At 44.7% G+C, this 15,240-nt stretch overlaps 1 protein-coding gene across 1 annotated transcript in view; it reads left to right on the plus strand.

The window, feature by feature from the left end:
* Positions 1 to 15,240, plus strand: part of LOC110522750 (protein unc-13 homolog A) — an 87,132-nt gene extending 71,892 nt beyond the window's left edge. The window contains exons 37-42 of the mRNA XM_036969182.1: positions 4,732 to 4,788; positions 4,914 to 4,994; positions 5,810 to 5,957; positions 12,038 to 12,130; positions 12,300 to 12,459; positions 12,661 to 15,240. Coding sequence (XP_036825077.1) covers positions 4,732 to 4,788; positions 4,914 to 4,994; positions 5,810 to 5,957; positions 12,038 to 12,130; positions 12,300 to 12,459; positions 12,661 to 12,949 — 828 coding nt within the window. The 3' untranslated portion in view covers positions 12,950 to 15,240. The remainder of the gene's footprint in view (positions 1 to 4,731; positions 4,789 to 4,913; positions 4,995 to 5,809; positions 5,958 to 12,037; positions 12,131 to 12,299; positions 12,460 to 12,660) is intronic.

The following is a 15,240-nucleotide window of genomic DNA, read 5'->3' on the forward strand; positions in this document are numbered from 1 at the left end:
TTGACAGGGGTAGGAGTAGCCAGGTGGAAAGCATGGCCAGCAGTAGAAAAATGCTTATTGAAATGTTCAATTATGGTGGATTTATCAGTGGTGACAGTGTTTCCTATCTTCAGTGCAGTGGGCAGCTGGGAGGAGGTGTTCTTATTCTCCATGGACTTTACAGTGTCCCAGAACTTTTTTGAGTTAGTGTTGCAAGAAGCAAATTTCTGCTTGAAAAAGCTAGCCTTGGCTTTTCTAACTGCCTGTGTATAATGGTTTCTAGCTTCCCTGAACAGCTGCATATCACGGGGGCTGTTCGATGCTAATGCAGAACGCCATAGGATGTTTTTGTGTTGGTTAAGGGCAGTCAGGTCTGGGGAGAATGGGGCATGTTTATTTAAGATGGTTAGGTAGGCATTTTTTTTAAATATCCAGGCACCCTCTACTGACGGGTGAGGTCAATATCCTTCCAGGATACCCCGGCCAGGTCGATTAGAAAGGCCTGCTCGCTGAAGTGTTTCAGGGAGCGTTTTACAGTGATGAGAGGAGGTAATTTGACCGCTGACCCATTACGGATGCAGGCAATGAGGCAGTGATCGCTGAGATCTTGGTTGAAGACAGCAGAGGTGTATTTAGAGGGGAAGTTGGTTAGGATGATATCTATGAGGGTGCCCGTGTTTAAGGCTTTGGGGAGGTACCTGGTAGGTTCATTGATAATTTGTGTGAGATTGAGGGCATCAAGTTTAGATTGTAGGATGGCTGGGGTGTTAAGCATGTTCCAGTTTAGGTCGCCTAGCAGCACGAGCTCTGAAGATAGATGGGGGGCAATCAGTTCACATATGGTGTCCAGAGCACAGCTGGGGGCAGAGGGTGGTCTATAGCAGGCGGCAACGGTGAGAGACTTGTTTTTAGAGAGGTGGATTTTTAAAAGTAGAAGTTCAAATTGTTTGGGTACAGACCTGGATAGTAGGACAGAACTCTGCAGGCTATCTTTGCAGTAGATTGCAACACCGCCCCCTTTGGCAGTTCTATCTTGTCTGAAAATGTTGTAGTTTGGAATTAAAATGTCTGAATTTTTGGTGGTCTTCCTAAGCCAGGATTCAGACACAGCTAGAACATCCGGGTTGGCAGAGTGTGCTAAAGCAGTGAATAGAACAAACTTAGGGAGGAGGCTTCTAATGTTAACATGCATGAAACCAAGGCTATTACGGTTACAGAAGTCGTCAAAAGAGAGCGCCTGGGGAATAGGAGTGGAGCTAGGCACTGCAGGGCCTGGATTCACCTCTACATCGCCAGAGGAACATAGGAGGAGTAGAATAAGGGTGCGGCTAAAAGCAATAAGAATTGGTCTCATCACTCTCCTCCTTGCAACTCATTGCAATCCATCACTCTCCTCCTTGGTCAAAAAGCCCTTACACAGCCTGGAGGTGTGTTTTGGGTCATTGTCCTGTTGAAAAACAAATGATAGTCCCACTAAGGGCAAACCAGATGGGATGCCATATCACTGCAGAATGCTGTGGTAGCCATGCTGGTTAAGTGTGCCTTGAATTCTAACTAAATCACTGACAGTGTCACGTGCAAAGCTCCCCCACACCATCACACCTCCTCCCCCATGCTTCATGGTGGGAACCACACATACAGAGATCATCTGTTCACCTACTCTGCGTCTCTCAAACACACGGCGGTTGGAACCAAAAATCTCACATTGGGACTCATCAGGCCAAAGGACAGATTTCCACCAGTCTAATGTCCATTGCTCGTGTTTCTTGGTCCAAGCAAGGCTCTTCTTTTTATTGGTGTCCTTTAGTAGTGGTTTCTTTGCAACAAATCGACCATGAAGGCTTGATTAACGCAGTCTCTTCTTAACAGTTGATGTTGAGATGTGTCTGTTACTTGAACTCTGTGAATCATTTATTTGGGCTGGAATCTGAGGTGTAGTTAACTGTAATGAACTTATCCTCTGCAGCAGAGGTAACTCTGGGTCTTCCTTTCCTGTGGCGGTTCTCATGAGAGCCAGTTTCATCATAGTGCTTGATGGTTTTTGCGACGGCACTTGAAGAAACTTTCAAACTTTCAAAATACTACATGATTCCATGTGTTGTTCCATAGTTTTGATGTTTTCACTATTATTCTACAATGTATAAAATAGTAAAAATAAAGAAAAACCCTTGAATGAGCTTGGGTTGTGTATCGGAGGACATGACATGACATGACATGACATGTGTCCAAACTGTTGACTGTTACTGTATGTCTGAGAACCCACTTCTGCTTTTTTTAGCCCTTTTTCTCCCCAATTTCGTGGTATCCAATTGTTTTAGTAGCTACTATCTTGTCTCATCGCTACAACTCCCGTACGGGCTCGGGAGAGACAAACGTCCTCCGATACACAACCCAAGCTGCACTGCTTCTTAACACAGCGCGCATCCAACCCGGAAGCCAGCCGCACTAATGTGTCGGAGGAAACACCGTGCACCTGGCGCCCGGCCCGCCACAGGAGTCGCTGGTGCGCGATGAGACAAGGACATCCCTACCGACCAAGCCCTCCCTAACCCGGACGACGCTAGGCCAATTGTGCGACGCCCCACGGACCTCCCGGTCGCGGCCGGTTACGACAGAGCCTGGGCGCGAACCCAGAGTCTCTGATGGCGCAGCTGGCGCTGCAGTACAGCACCCTTAACCACTGCGCCACCCGGCAGGCCTGGGAAACCAGATTTCTAAGGGACTTGTTTGCAGTTCCCACCGCTTCCACTGGATGTCACCAGTCTTTAAAAGTACGGCCATATTGAATGACTGTCACTTGAAGTGGACTTTTTGAGAGAGGCGCATGACTCGAAAAGTATAGTCAGTTTGTTGTCTTCCTGTATTGAACACAGATCATCGTCTTCAATTTGATCGATTATTAATGTTTAAAAATACCTAAAGTTGTACTACAAAAGTAGTTTGAAATGTTTTGGCAAAATTTACAGGTAACTTTTGAGACATTATGTATTGACGTTGCGCAAGTTGGAAGCTGTGTTTTTCTGGATCAAATGCGCCAAATAAATGGACATTTTGGATATGTATCGACGGAATTAATCGGACAAAAGGACCATTTGTGATGTTTATGGGACACATTGGAGTGCCAACAAAAGAAGCTCGTCAAAGGTAAGGCATGATTCATATTTTATTTCTGCGTTTTGTGTCGCGCCTGCAGAGTTGAAATATGCTGCTATCTCTTTGTTTACTGTTGTGCTGTCATCAGATAATAGCATCTTGTGCTTTCGCCGAAAAGCCTTTTTGAAATCTGACATGTTGGCTGGATTCACAACGAGTGTAGTTTTAATTTGGTATCATGTGTGATTTAATGAAAGTTCGATTTTTATGCAACCGTCCCGCCTACCCCAGAGAGGTTAAAAAAAAATATTTTTTCAATGTTTGATCTCTGGTGGAGATGTTTCTGGCCGTCAGTGGCCTTCCGTCTTTATCTGAAGCTAGAATGGGCTCATTACCAAGACTGCTCAATGATAAATGATGAAAACATGACAATGACAAAACATAGACCTCTGGATTACATTATGTTGATCCATCGATTTTGATCTGTAGATTTTGCTGGATTACATTATCTGACTCATTAGAAATTAGGACTGATTGGCTTTGAACCATATCCATTAGCCTAGCAGACGGACAGTTACTAAGATGTCCGCTCCATTAGTCAGTCAGCCAATCAAACTGTGGGGCCAGGACCCTTCCTGAAGTATTAACCAATGTCCTCTCTTTACAGGGGAGGGTGAAGCTTGCTTGTCACAGTGATGTAAGGACTAAACCCACTCTAGCTCAATATCTCTTTTCTCCGTTTTTTTCTCGCCTGTCTGTCATATTCAAAGCAGTGGAAGCGATCTTTTCTCTCTTTTCCTCTTTGCCAGATTCTCGTACTGTTCTGTCTGTTGTAATCCACCCCCTGTAGACGTACCTGGAGCTACCTGTATCCGAGCCTCCACACAGCTCAACTACTATTGGACACATGGAGCATTGACGTTACAGTACACACCGTTAGCACACTAACAAACACCCCAAAGGACAGGACTGCTGTTTGCTCGTTGCCTGACCATGACCGCTGTTCCTCAACCGACTTGCATTGAACGTCCATGATGGCATAAATGATTTGATAAGCCACATTTATGAGATGAGAGTGGAACCCTTCTTGGTGTTGTCTTTTCGTAGGAGTATAAGGATTTGTTTGTTTTGTCTGTTCTCTATTTGAAGAGTGTTCTCTTAGAGATAAGATGTAACCGCAGAGTGATGGGTGCTGTGTGGGGCACTTAGTGGTATATTCTGCTAACAGAGTATCACAGAGTCATCATAGATACAGGATATATCATACAGTGCTACTGCGAAGGCTGTGGGCTTGCTGGCTTGGTTGAACCTCTGCATTTACTCTCTGTGTGAATGTGTATTGTGTGCGTGTGTGTCTCTCTGTGTGTGTGCTCTTACTTACAATAAGCTGAGCTCCTGTCTTCTCTGTGTGTGTGTGTGTGTGTGTGTGTGTGTGTGTGTGTGTGTGTGTGTGTGTGTGTGTGTGTGTGTGAAAAAGATAATGACCAGTATGACAGCTAGTATTTCTGAAAGTCCTTTAAGGTGTTGAGGGAGTTTTGGAGTGTGAATGTGACAATTGTCCGTCTTTTGTGACATGACGGTAATCTGTGTGACTGCTACCCCGTGTTGTGATCATAATGAAGTCCTCTTCCCTCTGTTTTTGCCTCTGCTCGCCTCTAGGGAACTCAGCTCATCTCCAATGCTGCCAAGCAGCTGGGACAGCTCTCCAAGATAAAGGTACCACACATCTTGTCTCGCGCCACATTAGTACTGTCTGCATTTAAGAGTTTTGTATTTAATACGATCTGCATTTAAGAGTTATTTCTTTGTGTTGTTAACCTGTCTATATGTTTGTTTCTCAGGAGCACATGGGTCGTGAGGAGGCCAAAGCCCTGTCCCCTAAACAGTGTGCTGTGATAGAACTGGCCCTGGACACCATCAAGGTACAACCCAAAACTACTGTCTTTCTCCTGAACCTAAGCTACAGTCACACAAACATACACACATACACACACACATATACGCACACACAAACACACTTTGACCTGATCAACTATGACTTTTTAAAATATACATCATATTGTATTATGAATAGAGTGGTCATTTTAGGCCTTCCATTGAAGTCAGTAAAAGTGTTGGCTTTAGGCTAGTACAGTTAAACAACCCTAATCTAGAAAAAATATTTTCAAGATGTATGAAAGACTCATTTTCCCAGCCATGTCTTGTCTAACTGTAGCAGACAGGTCTGTGATTCAGTTTGTGAAGGTTTCCTGTGTAGTGTGATTTAAGGCAGATTAAGCTGAGGTAAATGCGGATTATTTATAATGGTCATTTGAATAAGGGCTTGTCAGTGAGCCAATGGCAACTACTTCTCAGCCTGAGTATAGTATGCCTATGGAGTACGAAACCATAGTGTGCTAACATAGTCGTGTATCAGGAAACGTCAAGGTGTGGCTTTCAGAAAAATTAAGTAGTAGGATTGAAATGTCTGTATAATGTCTGAAATGTATCTGCATGTCATTTATTTCAAGGACATACGGGTGTGGGTTTTGTAGTGCACACTCAACACACTTCAGCCTAGTTTGGAAACAACTATAGTCGGACTCTGTGTCCTCTCTCTCTCTCTTTCTCTTTCCCTCTCTCTCTCTTTCTCTCTCTCTCCTGCTCTCTTTCTCTCTCTCCCTCTCTCTTTCTCTCTCTCCCCCTCTCTCCCGTTCTCTTTCTCTCCCTCCTTCGCTCTCTCTCTGCCTTACTGTAGCAATACTTCCATGCTGGAGGGGTGGGTCTGAAAAATACCTTCCTGGAAAAGAGTCCTGACCTGTTGTCTCTACACTACGCCCTGTCCCTCTACACCCAGGCCACAGACAAACTCATCAAGAACTTTGTTTCATCTCAGATCGCACAAGGTAGGGTGCCTCTCCAACCCCTCTTTCTCTCTATTGCTCTCTCTCTCTGTCTCTCTCTCTCAATCTCTTTCTGCCTCTTCTCACCTCACTCTCAAGTCTTCCATTTCTTTACTTCCTTCCTCTCTCCTCCACCTCCGTACAGTCAGTTTCTCTCTCACTGTGCTTAATGGACATTGATGTGTGTAAGATGGCCACTTACTGAGTGTAATATGATGCCATAGCTCCGTGTGTCCTTGTTTGCCTTCTGTGCTGTTATGTATCAGAGACATTCTCTAACATATCCTGTGTTGTGGTTACTCCAGAGTTTTCCAGAAACCCACTATTTTATTTCCTGTTAAATATTTCAGTGGTGTTGTAGAGCAGAACCAACTGCTTTGGAGGGGTGCTTTCTCTCCGGGTTATAAAACATTTCATTCTCTAGTCAGGCTCTCCGGGAGCTTAAAGAGAAACGCGTTATGTGATCAGACAGGTATTTGAGATTGAATTAACGAGAGATTCTCCTCTCCTCTTTCTTATCCTCTCTCCTCATACCTCCTCATCCCGTGATATAACAGTGATGGTGTATTAGGTGGTGGAAACATTGTCACGGTCTCTAAATGCCTCTGGCAGGAAAGAATGATCATTTGAAATGTAATTAGAATAAATATCATTGGTGATTTTAGAGAATGTTTAACCACACTTCATAGCAATGGCACAGCCGGAAGGAAAGCTGTGTGTGTGTGTGGACCACCATAGACTGTGAATAAGGACCACCATAGACTGTGAATGATGACCACCATAGACTGAAAGGAGTTACACTGGACGACAATGATGTAACTTCACTAGACAAGCCTCCCGGGTGGCGCAGTGGTCTAAGGCTTTGCACAGTGCTAGCTGTGCCACTAGAGATTCTGAGTTCGAGTCGCAGCCGGCCGTGACCGGGAGACCCATGGAGATGCAGACAATTGGCACAGCGTCGTCCGGGTTAGGGGAGGGTTTGGCCCGGCAGGGATGCCCTTGTCCCATCGCGCTCAAGTGACTCCTGTGGCGGGTCAGGCGCAGTGCATGCTGAAACGGTCGCCAGGTCCACAGTGTTTCCTCTGACACATTGGTGCCGCTGGCTTCCGGGTTAAGTGGGCATTGTGTCAAGAAGCAGTGCAGCTTGGTTGGGTTGTGTTTCAGAGGACGCACATCTCTCAACCTTCGCTTCTCCCGAGTCTGGACGGGAGTTGCAGCGATGAGACAAGACTGTAACTGTAAATGTAACCAATTGGGGAGAAAAAGGGCTAAAAATAATTACAATTAAAATGAAAACTTAATTAGACGTCACTGATAACATAAGTTCTATATCTGAATATATTTTACTTTCTTCTGACTCTCTTCTGACTCTCGTTTGACTCTCTTCTGACTCTCTTCTGACTCTCGTTTGACTCTCTTCTGACTCTCTTCTGACTCTCGTTTGACTCTCGTTTGACTCTCTGCACTCTTTATATTTCTCCATGTCTCTTCTATTTTCTCTATCCTTCGTCTTCCTCCTCGACCCCCTCTGTCCACTAGTTTTCGACGGGAAACTTCACGGCTAGTGAAGATGTGTACCCAGAGAAGGGTATGTGGACACTAAGGGTTTGAAAACAACAGGCCTCCAAGAACCCAGACCTCCACACACATACACATCCTCAGACTACCCTCCTGCCTGCTCAACCTTAACCTCATCCCAATACACACACACAAACACACACACACATAGGACCTGCATGCGTATGACATGCGTATGTACTACGTATGTACGTATGACCTGAAACTGCTACGACATGGTAGCCATCAGACAAAGGGAACCACATTATAAGACTGTGAGGACTCATGCTCTGTCAGAGACAGTCATCAGCTTGCGTCATAGAGGACCCATGGCTCGTTTAGACTGTGCATGCAAAACAATGAGTGAGTGAGTCAGACAATGACTGGACAAAAGGAGTGTGTGTGAGTGGGTGGGTGTTCATCTCTGACTGACCGTTTGAAAGGGTATCTTATTTGAACCACAGGGTCAGTCTCCTGCATAGTTGGGGATTTCTGTTTTGCTTATTTTATTTACCCCTCCTCCTTATTGAATGATGGAGTGATGATGATCAGTTTGTCTGGAAGGGCTCCCTGCCATACCATACCCTCTGTTCCCCACACACACACACGCATGCAGTCATCCCTCCCCAGGGCAGGTCCCTCCAGCAGTGACAGGAGGTGACAGTTCCCCCTCCCTTCTCCCCTTCGGCAAAACACAGAATCGTAAAATCAGCGGTGGCGCTCTCTTTGTCAGGGTACAGTACCCGTCAAAGGTTTGGACACACCTATTCATTCAGGGGTTTGTCTTTATTTTTACTACTTTCTACATTGTAAAGTAATAATGAAGATGTCAAAATTATGAAATAACACATATGGGAATCATACAGTAACCAAAAAAGTGTTAAACAAATCTAAATATATTTTATTTTTGAGATTCTTGAAAGTAGCCACCCTTTGCCTTGATGACAGCTTTGCACACTCTTGGCATTCTCCCAACCAGCTTCATGAGGGATGCTTTTCCATCAGTCTTGAAGGAGTTCCCACATATGCTGAGCACTTGTTGGCTGCTTTCCCTTCACTCTGCTGTCCTACTCATCCCAAACTATCTCAATTGGGTTGATGCAGCACTTGGTCAGATAGCCCTTACACAGCATGGAGGTGTGTTTTGGGTCATTGTCCTGTTGAAAAACAAATGATAGTCCCACTAAGTGCAAACCAGATGGGATACCATATCGCTGCAGAATGCTGTGGTAGCATTCTAAATAAGAATACCTTGAATTCGAACTAAATCACTGACAGTGTCACCAGCAAAGCACCCCCACACCATCACAACTCCTCCCCCATGCTTCACGGTGGGAACCACACATACAGAGATCATCCTTTCACCTACTCTGCGTCTCACAAAGACACGGCAGTTGGAACCAAAAATCGCACATTTTGGCTCATCAGACCAAAGGACAGATTTCCACCGGTCTAATGTCCATTACTCGTGTTTCTTGGCCCAAGCACGTCTCTTCTTCTTATTGGAGTCCTTTAGTAGTGGTTTCTTTGCAGCAATTTGACCATGAAGGCTTGATTAACGCAGTCTCCTCTGAACAGTTGATGTTGAGATGTGTCTGTTATTTAAAATTTGTGAAGCATTTATTTGGGCTGGAATCTGAGGTGCAGTTACCTTGAATGAACTTATCCTCTGCAGCAGAGGTAACTCTGGGTCTTCCTTTCCTATGGCGGTCCTCATGAGAGCTCGTTTCATCATAGCACTTAATGGTTTTTGCGACTGCACTTGAAGAAACTGAAAGTTCTTGAAATGTTCTGGATTGACTGACCTTCACGTCTTAAAGTAATGATGGACTGTTGTTTGTCTTTGCTTATTTGAGCTGTTCTTGCCATAATATGGATTTGGTCTTTTACCAAATAGGGCTATCTTCTGAAAACCAACCCTTCCTTGTCACAGCAGAACTGATTGGCTCAAACACATTAAGAAGAAAAGAAATTCCACAGATTAACTTTTAACAAGGCACACCTGTTAATAGAAATGCATTCCAGGTGACTACCTAATGAAGCTGGTTGAGAGAATGCCAAAATTGTGCAAAGCTGTCAAGCTGGGTGGCTACTTTTAAGACACTTTTTTGGTTACTACATGATTCCATATGTGTTATTTAATTGTTTTTTATGTCTTCACTATTATTCTACAATGTAAAAATAAAGAAAAACCCTTGAATGAGTGTGTGGGTCCACACTTTGGACAGGTAGTGTATATTAGAGCTGAGGGACTTTCTGGGGGTCTGATTTCACGTCTCCTCCTCCTCAGAGATTTAGACACACACAGTTCTCCAATAAAGAAGCCCTCTAATTTGTACTGTATTGTGCAGCTGTTTAATTCTAATCAGTTTAGCTTGCTTTTATTCCAAATAAAACAGTTTTGTGCTGCACCCTCTGAGTGACTTGAGGACTGACAGTTCCATCATGCCCCTGGACAGAGACAGAACTTGTTTGCCCTCCTATAGAACTCACCAACACACTAACGTTTTTCAGTCACCACTGATTAAGACATAAATCATTACAAACTCACATTTTAGGGAAAGAAAGTCAGTCACCCGACCTACCTACAATTTCCACCATCATCTCTCCTCCCTCCCAGACAAACGATGTCCGTGCCTGACTGGAGCCCGCTACAGGGCCCTGAATGTATCCCCCTAACGCTTACCACTCCCAAGCCTATCAGCATGGAACGAAGAACTCCTAGCCCTAGAGCCCAAACCCAGGCCCAAGGCTATCCTGTGTTGTGTGGAGAGGTACACACATTCCCTGGTCAAGTGCAGTTCAAATCCTGTTGGCTTTCTGGGCACAATTCCCCTTAGTTGTCGCAAGATAACAAGCACTCTATAGACGTTTTCATTTAATTTTTTTATTTCACCTTTATTTAACCAGGTAGGCCAGTTGAGAACAAGTTCTCATTTACAACTGTGACCTGGCCAAGATAAAGCAAAGCAGTGCGACAAAATCAAACAACACAGAGTTACACGTACACAAACGTACAGTCAATAACACAATAGAAAAAATATATGTACAGTGTGTGCAAATGTAGAAGAGTAGGGAGGTAAAGTCAATAAATAGGCCATAGAGGTGAAATAATTACAATTTAGCATTAACACTGGAGTGATGGATGTGCGGATGATGATATGTAAGTAGAGATACTGGGGTGAAAAAGAGCAAGAGGGTAAGTAATAATATGGGGGATGAAGTAGTTGGGTGAACTATTTACAGATGGGCTGTGTACAGGTACAGTGACCGGTAAGCTGCTCTGACAGCTGATGCTTAAAGTTAGAGAGGGAGATATAAGACTTCAGCTTCAGAGATTTTTGCCATTTGTTCCAGTCATTGGAGAACTGGTAGGAAAGGCTGCCAAAGTAAGTGTTGGCTTTGGGGATGACCAGTGAAATATACCTGCTGATGCGCATGCTACAGGTGGGTGTTGCTATGGTGACCAGTGAGCTGAGATAAGGCAGGGCATTACCTAGCATAGACTTATAGATGACCTGGAACCAGTGGGTTTTGCGATGAATATGTAGTGAGGGCCAGCCAACGAGAGCGTACAGGTCGCAGTGGTGGGTGGTATATGGGGCTTTAGTAACAAAACGGATGGCACTGTGATAGACTACATCCAATTTGCTGAGTAGAGTGTTGGAGGCGATTTTGTAAATGACATTGCCGAAGTCACGGATCGGTAGGATCGTCAGTTTTACGAGGGTATGTTTGGCAGCATGAGTGAAGGAGGCTTTGTTGTGAAATAGGTTTACAGTCTAGCCAGACACCTAGGTATTTGTGGTTGTCCACATATTCTACGTCAGAACCATACAGAGTAGACATGAATGCACCCTGCCTCAGTATAAATGTGACTGGGCTGCTGGACTGCTCCCACAGCAAGGTCCCTCTAGTTGCCATGCTTGCTCTAAAAAAGGGTTCGGGTTCGGCAAGGAATGGGCTTGTCCATCTGACTGGCTCCATCTCAACATGTTACTTGCCTACTCTGCTCTGCCCAGCAGCAGTAGAGGAGGACTGTGATAACTCTCTCCTCTCTCACTACCAGTCTCCTCTGACCTGCCTCCCACTACCATCACCGCTGCATCCTAACTGAAAGGCTCCTACCCCCTGGGGCTGGGCAGGCAGAGTCACAGGGCAGCTATGAGTGGTTACATGAAATTATCCAAAGAACTTTAATAACATCAGATGCTTATCATATTTAGTTTGCCTGGAACTGTTAACTGAAAAGTTCTTTACAACCCCAAACCACTTATAGCTGCATTCTCTGATTGTCCCCTCATACCAGCCTACTTCTCTCAAGCCCTATGAAATATGTTGTTTTTTTCACCCTCAGACAGTTACATCTGCCAGACTTAAGCATACAGCCGATCATGACTGTATTGTACAGAGGGAGTATGGGCTGAAGGGAAGATATTCTGGCTATAGTGTTGGCCTGCCTGCAGCAGTGAAAGAGGCCCCACTCTGGGCCACAAAGGAGTGACTTGTGCCCCTGTCCCTGTCAGGCTCTGGTGTGGACGACGCCGTGGGAGAGGTGTCTATCCACGTGGAGATCTTCACCCACCCCAACACTGGAGAGCACAAGGTCACCGTCAAAGGTCAGTGTCCAGTCAATTATGTCAGATCTTTCATTTTACCATGTCTTAAAAATTGTTGTCAGAAGGTTACTCATACCACAGAAAATGTCTGTTTGGCTTTGATGTTAAAACCTTGTTGATAAATTACCTCCTGTATCTATTTATTTTGTCCTCTCCCTCTCTGTCTCAGTGGTGGCAGCCAATGACCTTAGGTGGCAGACCACAGGGGTGTTCCGTCCCTTCGTTGAGATCTACATCATTGGTCCTCATCTAGCTGACAAGAAGAGGAAGTACGCCACCAAATCCAAGAACAACAGCTACGCCCCCAAATACAACGAAACGTTCACATAGTGAGTATTACAGTCTGGCCTCAGTGGTACAAAGCATCTTGCGATTTTGGTGACATCTTATTGGAAGTGACCATGTTGAATATTAAAGAGGGAATCCTGTCAGCTTTTCATATAGTTACCTGATCACACTTCTACATTCCAAAGTGGTGGAATCCGTGTCATTGACTCTAAGCTGTGAGTCTCTGTCTTCTCTCCTTGCAGCGCCCTCAGTAACGAGGTGGGCACAGAGTGTTACGAGCTGCAGGTGTGTGTGAAGGACTACTGCTTCGCCCGGGAGGACCGTACCGTGGGCATAGCCGTAATGCAGTTGAAGGACATGTCCTCTAGGGGCAGCGTGGCGTGCTGGCTCCCCCTGGGGAAGAGGGTCCACATGGACGAGACGGGCCTCACCGTCCTCCGCATCCTGTCCCAGCGCAACAACGACGACGTGGCAAAGGAGTTCGTCAAGCTCAAGTCAGATCAGCGCTCTCCCGAGGAGGGCCGAGGATGAGAAGTCTTTATTCGCTCAGCGCCATCTACAGGCTAGGAAGTCCTTATGCGGACTGACTGCAAGCCAAACTACTGCCTTGATTTTCGAGTGTTGGTGAAGCACAGAGAAACAGTTCTTTACTATAGTACTGTTCATACATCTTATTGAAGAGGACATGTGATACCATCTACAGGCATTGTCTTGAAAGTACCAATATCTTTATTATGAATATAATGAAGCATGTCATTTTGCTTACATATATTCATAAACACAACAAACTCACAAAACAGACCAACTTACTACAACACATTCACACAAAGAGAGTTTAAAGGGATAGTTTGGGATTTTATCTACTTTCCCAGAGTCAGATGAACTCGTGGATACCATTTGTATGTCTCTGTGTCCAGTATGAATGCAACTAGAGGTAGTTTCTCCAGCCAGTGCTAAATAGCTTAGCACAAAGACTTGAATTCTTCGTGTGGAACTAGTCGAGGAGACAGCGTGAAGAGTTCATGTCTTTGTGCTAACCTAGCGCTAACATTAGTTAGAGGTAATTTCGCAAGCCACTTCTAACTTCCTTCATACGGGACGCAGAGACATAATGGTATCCACTAGTTCATCTGACTCTTACGAAGTAGATGAAGGGCTGCATTGCCAAAATCCTGAACTATCCCTTGATAGAGTATATTGTCTTCCTTTATCTCTCCCTCTCTCCATTTCTCATAGCATGGGCCATGTCTATTTGTGCTCTTCCAATCACACATTTGAACTAGATTCTGCCAATATTGACTAGTTCCATGCATAGGTATCTAAATGGTCCTGGAGATCAAGATCTTGTAGCCTTGACCTCTCGTCTATTACTTACTGTATATTACCTGCCCTTTCACTTCCTTTATCTAGACTAGTGCCAATGGATCAATCAATAACGTTATGTCAAGTCAAGCCCCAAGCACAAGTTAACAGGACCAACTGTGTACAGCAGACCATCAGGCTTTTAGGCCTCATCCATTCCAAAGAGTCAGGTTTACACAGACTGGTTTATGATAGTATTTCTATGTGTTTTGGACCTTTCTTAATTCCCCTGTGGAGTTTTCTATAGGGGAGCAGGCTGGACTAAATATAGATTGAAATGTTTATATATATTATATAGAGATATATTATCGGTCAATTTATGATATATTTAAAGACTATATGAAAACTTTGAACTTGAAAGAGTGTCCCTGTCTGTGTCGCAGTTTATAAGTCTGTTTGTCTACCCTGTTACAGAGCACACTGCCTGAAACCCTCTAAGGCCTTGTCCTGTAAAACCTGTTGTCTGTCTTCAGTACAAAGTGAGAGCAACCTGATGAAGACAAGCCTCGGAGCACTGCGATTCATCAGTGTGTGTGTGTTTGAGAGAAAGAATTGATTGAGTGTGAGTACATACTGTTTATGTGTGTCATAATATTACACCGGTGACATAATGTAGACACCTGTGTTCCCTGCTTGTGTAAATGTGTTAATCACAGAAAGCCATTGAGAGGAGAGAACACAATACAGTGGAAGAATGCGTATTCTATTGTAAATTTGGTTTCTTTGAGAATGTCCTAAGTGTTTTTGACTTCGGGGAATGAAAGTAAAGCAATTTTGGGAAGGTTTATTGCTCGTTTGATCGTAAAACATTACGTCTGTGAACAGATCTCCATTCGTTTGCCTTGGAAAACAGCCACCTCCTCTCTCTCCTTCAACCTCTCTGATCGATATGTGTCAGCGTGGAGGAGAGCATTTAGAGACTAAAGACAGATACGTTTCTTACCGCTTGCGTTGCCATAGCAACCCCACGGTCTCTTTCTTCCCCTCTGCTGGGGCAGGCACACAACGTAGACATGACCACATTTACCTAAAATGGCCTCTTACCAGGCTGTCTGGTCCTGGTTTTGTGCACACAGGGTCTGTTCACAAGGGCTATAGTACCAGTCCTGCCCACTACAGTGAGACTTGCCATAGATGGTGACTGAGATCGCTTTGTGGGGACAGGACCAGTGTCTAGGGCTGTGTATGTGAACACTTGCCGTCTTGTTCATGGCACTCACATTTAGAAGCAGCACATGGAAGGCTATTCAGCACAGGGAACCCTTGGAGGTGTAGTAGCTCATATTGTGACCATGCTGTATCTAGTGCCATTCCAGGACCTTCACCTGAATCCTTTATTATTGATTAAACTGCCTGGAGGAGGTTGAGGCTGCAGAAGAGGAATGTATGTATTCCTGTTATGTCATGATTGGCTTATATTATGTCTGTGATTGTAATGACAGGTCTCTCTGATCTCCCCC

The sequence above is a fragment of the Oncorhynchus mykiss genome, chromosome 30 (assembly GCF_013265735.2).
Source record: "Oncorhynchus mykiss isolate Arlee chromosome 30, USDA_OmykA_1.1, whole genome shotgun sequence".
In the NCBI taxonomy this organism is placed as follows: Eukaryota; Metazoa; Chordata; class Actinopteri; order Salmoniformes; family Salmonidae; genus Oncorhynchus; species Oncorhynchus mykiss.